Consider the following 16982-nt stretch of genomic DNA (forward strand, 5'->3'; position numbering starts at 1 on the left):
GTCTAAACCGGAAGACAATGGCACCACGTGTGGACTGCGAAAAAGAAACTATTTCCGGAGTGACTTCGATTCACCAAAATGAAGTAAGTGATGAGTTAAATGTTTGCGTTTGATTAAAATATTTTCAATACATTTGTTATACCGTGTTTCTTGTACGTTTGAGAATTTAATTAGACTATTCAGTCATGGAATGAAATGTCGATACAGCCAGAAGCCTCTGGTTTGCAGCAACAGCTAAAGCTAGCATAAATATAAACGAAAACTGTTACATTAAACATTAACATTCAGTTACATGTGTTTTACTGGAATAATAATATAATTAAAATATTTTTTATAATAGAAATGTTTTGTCGTGGAACGTTGTTCAATTGTTATTTACTTGTTATTGAGAAATCATTTTTAGTTTTATCAACTCATTAAAGTATATCTTTTTTCATAAGCTTACAACTGGTCAGAATAATAATCATTTTACTTTGTTGTGATATAAAGTCAATTTTTGTCTACTAAATTCAGATTTCTTAACTCGTCGTTATTTAAAACATTGGTATTGTGTTGTCTAAAAATGAATATAAACATGTATGATTCCTTTACGAAAACGATAATCTTTTGTGACCAATTATCAGTTTACATTGTATGTTGAATATAGAAGAAATGTTATCAGTGGGACAAAACTATTGACTTGCATAACAAAACCATATACATCAATGTTTATTGTGTTGACATCTTTAATTTTTAAAGATTTTAGGCTGTAAAAAGTGTCAAAGTCATAATGAATCTTGAATAGGGGTTCACGACATTGGGTAAAAAAAATGACATTGCGGTTTTTAGTTTTCTGCAATATACATTGCGATATAAATATGATTTCACAAAAGATTACCTAAATAACTCTGTGTAAACAATTCAAATATTTGCATGAAACATTATAAACAATTTGTAAGCATAGATAAATGCAGTAGAATGTGTTTGTTTGTTTTGTGTTTTATGGTTTTCTGTGGAGTCTAAGAATATTAAACTAACATTAATCAAATAACATTATATTGTATTAATTGTAGTAACTAGAAACAATTTTATTCTTTGTTAAATCTCTAAACTATAAAACTAAAATTTCTTGGTTTACTTTCACTTGTCACAGTTCCTTAAAACGCATCCAAATGAAAATCTTTCACTCTGTTAGGATTCAAATTTGCGATGACTCCAAAAATTATGTTCTGAAATGTAATTCCTGGTCATTGTAATCACAACTCAACACTGCGGATGCTGCAGTGTGACTATTGCATATTTGTACATTGCGATATCGATGTTAAAGCAATATATTGTGCAGCCCTAATCCTGAATATACTGCATTTTCTCATATTTTGGTTTAGTCACCATAACAGAATAATAAACAAAATGACATATTGTGGCCCACAAAATGAATGAACAAGCAAACATATATTCATTATCTGTCTTTTTTTCTGTTTTTTTTTTTTCTTCATTAAATGTAGTCCACTGACCAAAGTGAAGCTGATCAATGAACTGAATGAAAGAGAAGCTCAGCTGGGCATCAAAGAGACTGTGTCCTGGCATTCAGTCTATAAAAACAGCGCCTGGGTCTTCATCGGTGAGGAAATGATGAACATTATTACATAGTTACATTATGGCTGTGGACCAAAAGATAGATCAATCTGTCACAGCACTTCGGCAATCATTATTATAGACCAGTGGTGCCCAAACTCGGTCCTGGAGGGCCGGAGTCCTGGAGAATTAAGCTCCAACCCTAGTTAAACTTGACTGAACAAGCTAATCAAGCTTTAAATAGCATACTAGAAACTTTTAGGCAAGTGTGTTGAAGCAAGTTGGAGCTAAACTCTGCAGGACACCGGCCCTCCAGGACTGAGTTTTGGGCATGCCTGTTATGGAAGCTAAGATGCTGTCTGGATGGACTATATTTACATTCTGCCAGATGGTGGCAGCATTCATCTGTTTAACTAAATGTGTGTTTTTGTAGACAATGGCATGATTTTAGTCCTCCAGAAACCCACACTGGTACACAGTGATCTGACCTTGTACAATTTCAAAGTGATTTACATTTATTGTTGTATTTTTTATGTTGCATTCATTTACTAGACAGAACATTGCAATTCAAACCATGAAGTCAGAATTATTCGCCCTCCTGTGAATGTGTGTTTTTTTCTTTTTCAAACATTTTCCAAATGATGTTTAACAGAGAAATACACTTTTCACAGTATTTCTGACTATTTTCTTCTGGAGAAACTTTGATGTCTTTAATCTTTTCTAGAATAAAAGCAGTTTTAAATTATTTTTTAAAACCATTTAAGGGGCAATATTATTAGCCCCCTTAAGCAATATTTTTTTTCGATGGTCTACAGAACAAATCTTTTTTATACAATGATTTGCCTTAAAACCCTAACTGGCCTAGTTGATCTAATTACCCTAGTTAAGTCTTTAATTTGCTCTTTAAGGTGAATGCTAGTATCCTGAAAAATATCTAGTAAAATATTATGTACTGCCGTCATGACAAAGATAAAAGAAATCAGTTATTAGAAATGAGTTATTAAAACTATGTTTCGAAATGTGTTGAAAAATCTTTCCATTAAACAGAAATTGGGGGGGAAAATGTACAGCTATTAATTCAGGATGTCTAAAAATTTTGACTTGTATGTATGTATGTATGTATGTATGTATGTATGTATGTGTGTGTGTGTGTGTGTGTGTGTGTGTGTGTGTGTGTGTGTGTTTGTGTATATATATATTTATATAAATATGTATATATATATATATGTGTGCGTGCGTGTGCGTGCGTGTGTGTGTGTGTATTTATTTTAAGTAATGTAAATATGTATATTAATATCAATCTGCAGGTGGATTTCCATATGAGCTGACAGAAGGAGACATCATCTGTGTTTTCTCTCAGTAAGCCAGAGTGTTCATTTTAAACATGTCTTTTTGTGCTAAAGACGTCAGTATTTATTTTCTTTGCTAGTAAAGCTTAATCCTCCTCTGTGAATGTCAGGTATGGAGAGATTGCCAACATCAACTTGGTTCGAGATAAAAAGACTGGCAAATCCAAAGGATTCTGTTTCCTGTGCTATGAAGATCAGAGGAGCACTATTCTGGCTGTCGATAACTTTAACGGAATCAAGGTGAAACGCTTTTCTAGTGTCTTTTTAGTGATGTGGTCTTTTTCAACCTGAATTGTATTTTATTCAGATGCAGAAGAGTTCAGATGCAAAAACCTCTAAGTGCCATCTGAAACGTTCTCCTAAAATGAGCATTTATCTCAGCTTCCTATGTTTATGTTCATATATTTAACTTCAAAGTCAATGAAAATAACTTATTCGTCACTATTTTATCACTCATTTTAGAAGAAAATATCAAATGGCTTTTTGCATCTAAACTTTTCACATATACATATATACACACACACACACACACACACACACACACACACATATATATACACATGTGTGTGTGTGTGTGTGTGTCAGTTCAATAAAAAAGTGGCAGTTTATTTATTTAATACCTGGAAACAAAAAATGCACTTGACTATAGAAAGTGCTTTTTACTACAGTGAACAGGTGGGTTGAGCCTATTTGCCTTATTCAGAACTCAAATGGCTATGCCTGTCTATGGAATACTAGTATACAACCCATATTAGACACTATTAAATTACTACTTATGAATGTAATATTAGGCTTTATATTATATTTATAATATTTATATTTATAATAGATTTTTTTTTCACCATATAAGGAGGTAAGCCCCCCTAAAATGAAAATCCTAAAATCACCCCTAATGGCGGACTTTGTAAGTGGAAAAACTGAAGGCTTCACTAGAAAGAAAACAGTTAAACAGAGCATCTACAGCGCCAGAATGAGAGATGAGCCTCCTCATTGTTTACTTTCTCTTTCACTCTCATGGATAGGGAAAAATGTTGTACGCACAGATTTCCATTGCCCTATACATAATTAATTTTGTTTGTTAAGCACAAAGAGTTGTTTCAAAACTACTTCTAAATTCAATTCTAATTTCCAGCAAACGAATAAATGAACAGTAATAATAAAGTGTGGTCAAAAAACTGAGTTATATCCAAATACACATGCTGTGCCCAATATGGTCTAAAACCTGACAGGTGAACAAATCTAAGCTTGTTTTTAGTAAAACAAATTTAAATATGCATATAATAAATACTACTACTATTAATAATAACATTATACAAAAGCAAATTGTTATGAATAAACTGAAAAAGCCCCCGAGATAAAGAAGAATGAAAGTATGTTTTTTATATTTATGTAGGCTAGAAAATAATAATTTTTGTAATATTTTAATCCTTTATTTTTTTTATTTGTGAAGATATTTGCGTATTGCTGTACATACTCTGTGTATTAAGAAATGTGTAAGCGAGGCGCACAACTAATGCGCTCTGCGCTGGAAAATAGACCAGCTTTGATCTGATCCATTTGAACCTTCTATTTAAGTTCCTCAAAATAGCAACGCGCCAGCAATGCACCTCAACATGCCTCCTTTTTTAGACCTGAACACCTATGGGCGCACATATGAGCGCAAATGCATTTGCTATTTAAACACCGTGGTGCAAAACGTCGAAACGACTCGTGTCGAGCTGAAACTAGCAAACAACAATTGCTTTGCATATGATAGGGCCCAAAGTGTCCAGGCCTGGTCCTCTCTTCTCCTTTTATTATCAAGAGCTCCTCTGTGGGACTCAAAACCAGTGCGGCAACAGGTGCTGCTTCTCATCTCTCACGCTCTCACCCCCGCCCCACTCTCTAGTCTAATAACATTTCTTTCGAATATAAAATAATTTAGAGTTTTTTAAATTGACAAAATAAATGTTTTCATTGTTTTCAAAATCAGGGTTATTGCACCAAATATGGCTTTCTTAACTCCTTTGCAGTTAAGCATTGATATTTTGTGTGTTGTCTAAATAAAAATGACCAGAAAAATGCCTAAAACATGGCAGCTTTTTTTTTCCAATTGTCCTTTTAAGCTCTAAATGACAAATTTATTTTAAATTGAGAAGAATGTCACCTGTTTTTTGCAGAGCAAAACTAAAACTCGAACACATAAATATTTTCTAAGTTCAGAGAAACAGAGACTTTCCAAGTGGTCTCTTAATTTATTTCTTAGTTTTACATGTAAAATGCATAATACGATTTAAAAATACAAATGAATTGTAATTCAGATATTAAAAACATGTTTATCATATATTTAGTTTATTTTTATAATACATCTAGGAAATAATATCATCATGTCATTGCCTTATGTATTTGCTATTTGTTTTATCTACTGTTAAGATTAAGGGCCGGACCATACGTGTGGACCACGTAGCGAATTATCGACCACCGAAGGACACTGATGACATTGATGACATCACTAAACAATTACGCGAGGAGGGATGTGCTCCTAAACCAGTTTCATCCTCTGAGGAAGAGTCTGCGGAAGAGTACGCTGTACCTGTGAAGAAGCCTAAAAAAGGTGAGAAGACTCGTCTGTTGTGATTGGTTTACTGCGTTCAATTCGAGAAAGCAGAAAAACGCCCACCCTGGTTATGTACTATTAAGACTAAAGTGTATATGTGAGCACAAAGCAGGAATGCATTAAAGCAATTCAGTTAAACACCTACAAATGTGGAGGAGCAGCGGCTCTACTCCAAGCTCCTCTCGGGTGAAAGAGCTCCTCACCTTATCTATAAGGGTGAGCCCTGCCACCCTGTGAAGAAAACTTATTTCGGCCGCTTGTATCCGAGATCTTATCCTTTTAGTCACGACCTAAATCTTATAAACATAGGTGAGAGTAGGAACATAGATTTACCGGTAAATCGAGAGCTTTGACTTTCGGCTCAGTTCCTCCTTTACCACAATGGACCGATACATCGAGCGCATTACTGTTGCCGCTGCACTGATCCGCCTGTCAATCTCACGTTCCATCCTTCCCTCACTTGTAAACAAAACCCTGAGATACTTAAACTCCTAAGGACTTTTCTCCACCCTGGAGATGGCAAACCACCTTTTTCCGGTGAAGCACAAAGGCCTCGGAATTGGAGGTGCTGATTCTTATCCCAGCCGAGTCACACTCGGCAGCAAACCGCCCCAGTGCATGCTGAAGGTTCATGTTCGATGAGGCCAACAGAACAACAACAACGTCTGCAAATAACTATAGTCCCTGAACCAGACCCCCTCCATTCCAAGACTGCGCTTTGACATTCTGTCCACTAAAATTATAAACAGAATTGTTTACATAACTAATACAACCTTTTTGTGTGATAAGTGTTACCAAAGCTGTAATACATAAATCTGCTTTGAATACATGAACACAGAGAAATTAGCACAATAAATTTTTTTGCTGGACTTGTCAGCTGCTTTTGACACTGTCAACCACCAGATCCTGCTATCTACGCTCGAGTCACTGGGCGTTGCGGGCACTGTTATACAATGGTTTAGATCTTACCTCTCTGACAGGTCATTCAGGGTGTCTTGGAGGGGAGAGGTGTCCAACCTACAGCATCTAAACACTGGGGTACCTCAAGGCTCTGTTCTTGGGCCACTTATGTTCTCCATCTACACATCATCTCTAGGACCAGTCATCCAGAGACATGGATTCTCCTACCACTGCTATGCTGATGATACCCAGCTATACCTCTCTTTTCATTCTGATGATCCCTCGGTTCCAGCTCGCATTTCAGCCTGCCTGTTGGATATTTCACACTGGATGAAAGATCATCATCTTCAGCTGAACCTCGCAAAAACGGAAATGCTTGTAGTTTCTGCCAACTCGACTCTTCACCATAACTTTTCAATCCAGATGGATTACTGCATCCAAAATGGTGAAAAGCCTTGGAGTAATGATTGATGACCAACTAAACTTCTCTGACCACATTTCTAGAACTGCTCGATCGTGCAGATTCGCACTCTATAACATCAGAAAGATCCGACCCTTCTTATCTGAACATGCAGCTCAACTCCTTGTTCAAGCTCTTGTTCTCTCCAAACTGGATTACTGCAACTCTCTACTAGCCGGGCTTCCAGCTAACTCTATCAAGCCTCTTCAACTGCTCCAGAATGCAGCAGCACGAGTTGTCTTCAATGAACCTAAACGAGCACATGTCACTCCGCTGCTAGTCCGTTTGCACTGGCTGCCAGTTGCTGCTCGCATCAAATTCAAAGCTCTGATGTTTGCCTACAAAGTGACTTCTGGCCTTGCTCCTTCTTATCTGTTCTCACTTCTGCAGATCTATGTGCCCTCCAGAAACTTGCATTCTGTGAATGAACGTCGCCTCGTGGTTCCATCCCAAATAGGGAAGAAATCACTTTCGCTTACGCTCAATCTGCCCAGTTGGTGGAATGAACTCCCTAACTGCATCAGAACAGCAGAGTCACTCGCTACTTTCAAGAAACAACTAAAAACTCAACTATTTAGTCTCCACTTCACTTCCTAATCTGCAATTGCCTCTCTGAATATCACACTAACTGTACCAAAAAAAAAAAATACTAATACTACTAATACTTCCCTTCTTAGACTTTACAGACCTGAAACTTGCCTATAGCACTTATTCATTGTTGCTCTTAGTTGTGTAAATTTTTTCCCCTCTCCTCATTTGTAAGTCGCTTTGGATAAAAGCGTCTGCTAAATGTAAATGTAAATGTCAATAAATGTGTCTGGAATATGTAACTACTCATGAAATATAAGCATTAATCTGATAATACATAAGTCTGACAAATGATTAGTATTTTAAGTGTCACAAGAGATACAAATGTATTGATAAACATTGTTTGTTATGCTTCAGATAAAAAGGAGAAGAAGAAAAAGAAGAAGGAGAAGAAAGAGAAGAAAAAGGCTCTGAAGGAGGAGAAACGTGAGGGGCGCTCTGAAAGCTCTGCATCTTCTCCTATCAGAGTAAAGAAGGAGAAGGAGGATGTGGCGTATGAGAAATACAGCGTGAAAGGACCTGCGGCTAATAGAAGAGACAGAGCAGATGAGCAGGAGCAGTTAAAAGAGAAGGAAAGAGAGAGAGAAGAGGGCAAGAAGACAGACAGAAGACATGCAGAAACACAGCAGAGAGAAAGAGACAGAGAAGGAGAGAGAGAGGGGGACAAAGAACGAGAGAGAGACAGAGGAAGACAGAGAGACGGGGAAAGACAACGAGAGAGAGATGGAGGAAGACAGAGAGATGGGGAAAGAGACCGAGAACGAGAGAGGGACGGAGGAAGACAGAGAGATGGGGAAAGACAACGAGAGAGAGATGGAGGAAGACAGAGAGATGGGGAAAGAGACAGAGAACGAGAGAGAGACGGAGGAAGACAGAGAGATGGGGATAGAGACCGAGAACAAGAGAGAGACGGAGGAAGACAGAGAGATGTGGAAAGAGACCGAGAACGAGAGAGAGACGGAGGAAGACAGAGAGATGGGGATAGAGACCAAGAACAAGAGAGAGACGGAGGAAGACAGAGAGATGTGGAGAAAGTCAAAGAACGAGAGAGAGATGGAGGAAGACAGAGAGATGGGGAGAGAGACAGAGAACGAGAGAGAGACGGAGGAAGACAGAGAGATGAGGAGAGAGTCCGACAACGAGAGAGAGACAGGGACAGAGAGAGAGACAGAGGTAATGGCAAACACAGAGATCACAGTCGTGAAAGAGAACACAGGCGAAACTGATCAAACTCAGTAGTTTACATTTTCTTTTGATGTAAAAAATATTCATGTTTTTATTGTATTGTACTACAAAAATGTAAATAAATGTTTCACACTTTTTTTAAGTCTTTCTGGAATAATTGACTAATGGCCACTCAATGTTAAATTACACACATTTTATTTGACTAATAAATAGATTTCATTTTAAGTTAGCACAAATACTGTAACAAGAATAAAATAGAATAAATGTCCTGATGAACTCCAAAGTCAAGGTGATGCGAAGAATTCCTGTCAATTGTAAACCTGAAATCATTTGTAAAATAAAATTAACTATTAAAAGACATTGAATGTAGGCGACGCAGTGGCACAGTAGGTAGTGCTGCAAGAAGGTCGCTGATTCGAGACTCGGCTGGGTCAGTTGGCGTTCCTATGTGAAGTTTGCATGTTCTCCGAACGTTCATGTGGGTTTCCTACGGCTGCTCCGGTTTCCCCCAGTCCAAAAACATGTGGTACAGATGAATTGGGTAGTCTAAATGTCTCCCAGAGATGGGTTGCAGCTGTAAGGGCATCCGCTGCGTAAAACATATGCTGGATAAGTTGGCGGTTTATTTCGCTTTGGCGACCCCAGATTAATACTAGTACACCCAGTGGTTGAACTAGGTATTACATTCCTGGATCAAAACAAGCGCAGGTTGCCAGATTGAGGACCAACAGGAGCGAGCCTGACTATCGAGCCTAAAGGCTGATTTAAATCGTGTTCTAAATAAAAGCAACGGCACGTCTTTGAAGGAATATTTTCCACATAGTTTTTGTTCTAATCAACATCTTGAATTGATATATTTGAAACGGTTTCTATTAGGGCTGCACGATTAATTGAAAAAAGGTCACAATCTCGATTTGACCTTACACGATCTTAATTCAGCTTTTCTACGATTCAGCCAATTATTTATTCAAGGTCAGGAGAGAAGCATAAAGGCAGTCAGACAAGTCTTCACAGCAATGTGGACACCTACAAATGGCTATGAAAGAGATGCATATTGTATTTATAAGGTATAGTTCACCCAAAAATGTAATTTCTGTCTTAATGTAATGATGTATTCACGACCGCGAAATCACACGTGAGCTGACTGCGAGCTGTTTGTTTACTACTGAGAGGATGTGCATGCTCGCCAATAATGCCTATTTTAGTGAGCAAACATGCATAGGCTGTGAATAACGTTCAGTTTGTTGCACAGAGCGGTCATGAGTCACATTTGGAAGTGAAAGTGAAATGCACATCATTTAAATGACCATATAGCATTTTAGAGTTATGATTACAAGCATTTAAGGTTTTTTTTTTCTTTCATAGCGAACACAGTGTTTTGCATGATAATAATTGTTTACTGTGTTAGCGTAAATACTGTACCCTATGTTGAATATAATGAGGGATGACGGAGCTTGATAATGACAAATGTCTCATTTTACTAGTGAAATTTTTTTTTTAATAATGTTGTCAATGACAAATGACAAGCATATGTCCCAAACATAATAATTCAACATTAGAATTATGAATAGTTGTATTCTGATGTCATCGTTTTATCGTGCATTAACAAACAGGACATTTTTAAAGTCTATTCAAGTCCACCATTCCAACTGTATACAAAATTTAGCATTTGAACCAACTGTAGACCTACACATAGGCCTAATATTATTATTTTACTATATATTTTTTTAGAAATAACAATAATAATAACCTGCTCATATTACATCTACAGAATCGTGAGAATATAGTGATCTTGATTTTAAGCAAAGAAAAGTTACTATTTATTGCAGCTGAACTAGAGAAAACTTCTACTTCCACCTCATGTGCTTTATTCAGTGTTGAATGTGGACATTTATTGCCATACTACTGAAAGCAGCAGCAGATAGTTTACCCCAGATCTTGAAAATAAAATAAACCATCTGAAATTGAACTTAGTTGAACTCAACTTCTTTACAATAGACCTGTGACTCAGTGAAAGCCAACAAATATCAGTGATTCAGCATGTATATTTTATAATGTTAAAGAGGTTTAATATGTATTATTAGATCATAAACCTTCCATGTGAGTGCAGTAAGTGCACTATTCTGTGCTTCTAAATGGCTGTATTTAAATTTATGTTGTGTTTCGTCAGTTGCAAACAGCTTAACTGCTTATCACTGCAAATCTCCTCATGTAGCTTGTTGATAGGACACGGGGTTACAATGTAACGTGCTCACCTAATGTTTATGTTCGTAATATTTATATTATTTGCTAGATAATAACCACCTCATGTGAAGCTGAATCTCATTTTGGAGTCTGCCACTGTCCACCAGAGGTCTCATTTCAGTAACGGATGTTTGCTTTGAGAGCCTTTCTGACTTCAGCATTGTTCTACCTTTCTGACAAGGCAACCTGGGGTGCTGAAATATAATTGTCCAAACTGGCATTGGGTGGGTTAAAAGAAAACATAACTCATAATGTGCAGAGTATCTGACTTCAGCATTGTTCTACTAATAAATAAAAATGTTCACTTAATAGGAATTTTTCTTGAATATCTGCAAACATATTATGGTATTTTTATGCTTTAGAAAAGTCAAAAACATACGTACAAAACCTTTAAGGGTGCTTTCACACTTAGGGTGCTTTCACACCTACACTTTTGTTTCGGAACGTGTCTCGATTGCCCAGTTAGCGCGGTTCGTTTGGAATATGTGAACAGGGCAATCGCGCTCTGTTCCGCGCCAAAGTAATCGCTCCGAGATTGCTTGAATGAGGTGGTCTCGGCTCGATTGAAACAAACCCTGGAGCGGTTCGATTACAGTGAGAAAGCGATCCGATCCGAGCGCGGTTATATCACAGTGTTTTATGGATATGTAATAGGCTTACGGCTATATGAAGAGAGAATTATGAGTAGGGCGGGAAGTTTCGTGAGTCTCCGGATGCCCGCAAACGAGTGATGATCTCCCGGTAATCTCGCGTCTCCCTCCCGGTCCTCAAATAGGCTACGTCGTGCACCCTTCTCACCCCTCCCCACCGCATCTCTCCTCAGACACATCGCGCACGTGCACCCTGTCAATCACCATCAAACCACCACCTCTCCTGACAGTTTAGCGGGACGCTGCAAAATAAACCCTGACACTCTGACCAATGTGAGGAGAGTTTACTCGCACGTGACTTGTTTTAGCTCTTTTGGGCCGATTAGAAACTTTGCAGTGTGAAAGCAAACCGCTCCAAGAGCAAAGAGCAACAATGTAACATTTGTAATCTCTGTTTCGGAACAACTGAATCGATTCACAGGTGTGGAAGCACCCTTAGATGTTTGTCTTGGAACCTGGTGCTTTTTCCCCGTTAGCTCAGTTCGTTGGGCATATGTGAACAAAGCAACATATGCAATACGAATCAGATCCAACAAAATAATGAACCAGCCAATATCAAAGTGTGTTATGGTTAGGTGTAAAGTGTATATAATATATTAAGAGAGAATGATGCATTGAGTGGGATGTCATTCCTATGTGTGTTTCCTGTCGAATATGAAAGTGAACGCATGCTGAAAGAATAGCGAGTGCTGTTTATCCGTTTAGAAAATTGACCCAAATTACCACCTGGTATTTTTTTTTCACATTTTTATCTTATAATATTTTGTATTAGGCCAATTATGTTCATTTCTGTACTGACACCTCAAAAGAAAGATCAGAATTCACCTGCTTCATGCTCTGACTGCAGTCTCGGTTCCTCTGTTAGTTCTCTTTATAATGTAAAGCTTGTAATGCATAATTCTAGCTGTTTTTTAGGCTCTGTCCAAAGGGAGGAGAGTTGACTTGCACTTGACTTGTTTTATTATTGTTATAAATTTTCTGTGTGAAAGCGAAATCCACCAACAACAAAACAACATTGTAACAATTTTAAACCCTGTTTCGGAACAAAACTACTGATCTACAGGTGTGAAAGCACCCTTAGCTAAAGTTAAAGTCCATTTTTTTTTAATTAAGAAATGTAGCAAAAATAGTAGTTTTAAGTGTGCCTTGGAAATGTTGCACATTTTTAATGAGTGTGTATTTTGTGTATTTTAAATAATAAAATGTTTTAATGATGAACACCTGAAGTTACATACAATACACAATACAGTTGTTTGATATATAAACATAGTTTTTTTGAATAGTACAAAGACTAAAAATATCTTGATGAACAGTTTAAAGTTCAAAAATCAGGATACACAAGTAAATAAAATACACAAGTTGTAGATCTTTAAAAATTCTTACATTGTCTCTCTTTAAAGAAATTTAAGAAAAGGGAAGAAAACACAGATGTGCATTTGTACCTGCTTGACAGTAAACAGCATTCCATCGCTAATAATTTAATGATGGCAATAGCCATGTTCACATTAATCTATAAAGAAAATATACAGAAATACACACATTTTTGTAATAAATAAACACACTAAATTAATTAGTAATAAACTGAGTTGAATGTTTAAAAAAAGCGTAGTCATTTTTTTTTACTTTTGAGTAGTTGATTTGACCTTAAAGGGACAGTTAAAATAAAACATTAAATCTACCATCATTTACATTAAAATAAAAGAAGGTACTTTGATGAATGTTGGAAACGGCAGCCATTGACTTCCATTTTTCTACTGTGGATGTTAATGGCTATCGATTTCCAACATTCTTTTAAATATCTTCTTTCATGTTTGACAGATCAAGGAAACTTATTGGGAATCACTTGTAGAGGAGTAGACAGATAACTTCATCTTACAGGAAAAATAACTATTTTACATTTTAATAGATCATTCACATGAACTAATATAATCTCTTTCAGACAAACTGTCACCAAAAATAAAATAAAATCATGAAAATTCATGCTAATTCGCCACTAATTCTCAGTGGTGTAAAGTAACAAATTACAAATACTCAAATGACTGTAACTCAGTATTTTTTTTTCTCAGGAATTGTAATTTACTAAGTAGTTTTAAAAATGTGTACTTTTACTTTCCCTTGAGTACATTTTTAGTGCTGTATCGGTACTTTTACTCCACTACTTTTCTTTAACCTGCAGTCACTACTTTATCTTTTCTTGTCTGTGGAAATTAAGTAGAAAATTCAGACCTGTGATTCCAGTCCAATCAAATCACAGATAGTAAATTGCATTATACTGAACCACCTTAAGACATGTGCACTTCATAAATGCAGCAAAATCATTTGGAAGCATTAAAGTGTGCAAGAAGATGTCTAAAATCTTTACACACAATGATCGAGAGATTTTATAGACTGCTACTTTTACTTGAATATGATTTTTCAGTACTCTTTCCACCACTGCTAATTCTACAGATGTAAAATACAAATAGCTGTGAGATTGTGTTGGAGCAGTCCATAATCGGCCAATCAGGAGAGCTTTGACTGCGACTCCATTGATCTTGATCTGTCGCTGACACTAAACATTCAAGTCGATACTCAAGGCTAAAGGTCAAATGTCTGTTTGTACTAAACTTCCATAGCTGAATCACTTGATTATATCACTGACCCTGTTAAGCTATTTAAAAAAATATGATAATAAAAAAGTGAGATTTAAAAAAAAATGCCAGTCCTTAATGCAACTTGCCTTAAAAATATAAACAGCTACCAAAGTTCGTCTTGTCTTTGGATGTAGCAGGATTTAAGTTATTTGAAATGAATGACATATTAATTCAGAGTCACAGTATTTATTAAACTATATAAAAATTTATTTTTATAAAATAATAATTTGACATGTAGTTTGTTCTTTACTTGTGCTTTTACACAATAGTGGTGTATGAACCTGTTATGACCAGAATATCAGGTTTCAGCAACACTTATTTATTCTGGTAAGTAAAATTCAAACAAATTAAGATTGTGAAAACAGAAAAGGACAGCAGAATTTGAGAGGAAAGCAAGATTGTATACATTACAAAAATGGCTGTCAGTTTCTGTGAGCATTCAAATGTTTCAGCTTTTGCCTTTTAAAAACGTGTCTTTAAAATAAAATATGGATAAAATCTCAAAATATGTTTAATATTGTATGTTATTTGTCTTGTGTAAAATTAATTTCTTTACATTTTTGTAACTTGTTTTAATCAAAATATCTCAATCTTCTGACAGACTTGAATAATTTCGTCTTTTTAAATTGAGCAGCGAGGTTCATGTCATGTCAGTTACAGGAAACGCTTATCATGTAAACAGCAGTCATTAGGAGAAAAGTAAGAAATATTAAAAGATGGAGAGCATGTAAACTGGGGTCGCATGGTGGCTCAGAGTCCCGGCAGGGTTAGTTGGCATTTCTATGTGGAGTTTCATGCTCTCCCCGTGTTCGTAGTGGTTTCCTCCAGGTGCTCCGGGTTCCCCCACAGTCCAAAGACATGCGCTATAGGCGACTTGAAGAAACTAAATTGGCCTTAGTGTGTGTGTGTGTGATTGAGTGTGTATGAATGTTTCCCAGTGTTGGGTTGCAGCTGGACGGGCATCCGCTGTGTACAACATATGCTGGAAGTTAACGGTTCATTTTGCTGGGGTGACCTCTGATGAATAAAGGGACTAAGCTGAAGGAAAATGAATGAAGCATGTAAACTGGAGTGATCAGGAGATGGTGAGATAACATTATTTGCTCCTTTTATCATGTATTTGTAAATTTGTCTTTGTTTTCCTGCCTTTGCACATCTTGTGAGGCTTGATACAGCTAAAGATATACGTGGCGACATTTTTTATAACTGAAAAGAATGTGCTGTGTGAAAAGGCAGCCTGGTGTTTGTCCAATCAGCGATTACAAATATGTGAATGAGAATGTTAACCTGGGGTTTACGGATGTGAAACGGCTACTGGCGAATACCCAGGATTATTTGTTAACCCCAGTCAAATTAAGTGCAGTGTGAAACATGATTACAGATAATCCAGGATTATATTTATCCACTGTTTTAAACCCCAGGTAAGGACATGCTTCACACCTGTTATTTAAAAGCATCGTTATACCCAGGGTTACTAAAACTCTGGTCTGGAGCAGGGTTATCATCACATTAATGGTGTTAACCTCGCATAAGGACTTTTCACACTTTAAATTGTTATCCCTAGCTGGGTCATACTAAACCCTTGATAAATTTGAAACGTATGAGTTTGTCAACAAGACGTTAACACTGATGTGGACCATTGTTACAAAGTAGGAAAATAAACTGAACAATTACATGAAATTGAACAATAATAACCTGAAGATGGCAGAACATTTGACGTCCATGTTGACATCTGTGAGTAAAAGGCAATCTGCAACTCTATCTTTAAAAAAGAACACAATTGATAATTTGTCTGTAAATGTAGCAGGATTTAAGTTTTTTTTAATTAATTACATTTTATTTAGAGTCAGTATTTACCATACTGTGTCACAAGTGTGTGTGTGTGTATATGTATATGTATGTATGTATATATATATATATATATATATATATATATATATATATATATATATATATATATATATATATATATATATATATATATACAGTTTGAAGTCAGAATTATTAGCCCCATTCAAAATTTATTTCTTCTTTTTTAAATATTTTCCAAATTATGTTTAACAGAGCAAGGAAATTTTCACAGTATGTCTAATAATATTTTTTCTTCTAGAGAAAGTCTTATTTGTTTTATTTCAGTTAGAATAAAAGCAGTTTAAATATTTTTCAACACCATTTTAGGGACAAAATTATTAGCCCTTTTAAGCAATTTTTTTTCCTCGATAGTCTACAGAACAAACCATCGTTATACAAAAACTTGCCTAATTAAGCTAACTTGCCTAGTTACCCAAATTAACCTAGTTAAGCCTTTAATTGTCACTTTAAGCTGTATAGAAGTGTCTTGAAAAATATCTAGTTAAATTTTATTTACTATATATATATATATATATATATATATATACACACACACACACACACATATACATATATATCTATATATACACACACACACACACACACATATATATACACACACACACACACATATATATATATATATACACACACACATATATATATATATATATATATATATATATATATATATATATATATATATATATATATATATATATATATATATATATATATTTGCCATGATGACAAGAAATATTTTTTAACTTAATTTGACATATTTTGTTCTGTACTTTTACCATGTATGGTTTCTGCAACACTGTTATTTATTATGGCAAATTATATTTCAACTACACTGTTTTTAAAACAATTTCAGTTTTTTGAGTATATCCATCTCTCTTTGCCCACTGATTGCCATTTTGGGGATTTTTGCAATCTCACATAATCTTACAAAGATACAATCTGAGTGCA

At 35.8% G+C, this 16982-nt stretch overlaps 1 protein-coding gene across 2 annotated transcripts; it reads left to right on the forward strand.

Moving 5' to 3' along the window:
• The first annotated feature begins 31 nt into the window (after window positions 1-31).
• Window positions 32-8774, forward strand: rbmx2 (RNA binding motif protein X-linked 2). 2 transcript variants are annotated; one of them, NM_001025166.1, is given in 7 exon segments: window positions 51-83; window positions 1485-1600; window positions 2862-2913; window positions 3014-3143; window positions 5316-5496; window positions 7805-8518; window positions 8567-8774. In NM_001025166.1, coding segments are annotated over 7 exon segments (1305 nt in total). In that variant the 5' UTR covers window positions 51-78; the 3' UTR covers window positions 8674-8774.
• Window positions 8775-16982: the final 8208 nt, after the last annotated feature.

Source organism: Danio rerio, chromosome 21 (genome assembly GCF_049306965.1).
Source record: "Danio rerio strain Tuebingen ecotype United States chromosome 21, GRCz12tu, whole genome shotgun sequence".
NCBI lineage: Eukaryota > Metazoa > Chordata > Actinopteri > Cypriniformes > Danionidae > Danio > Danio rerio.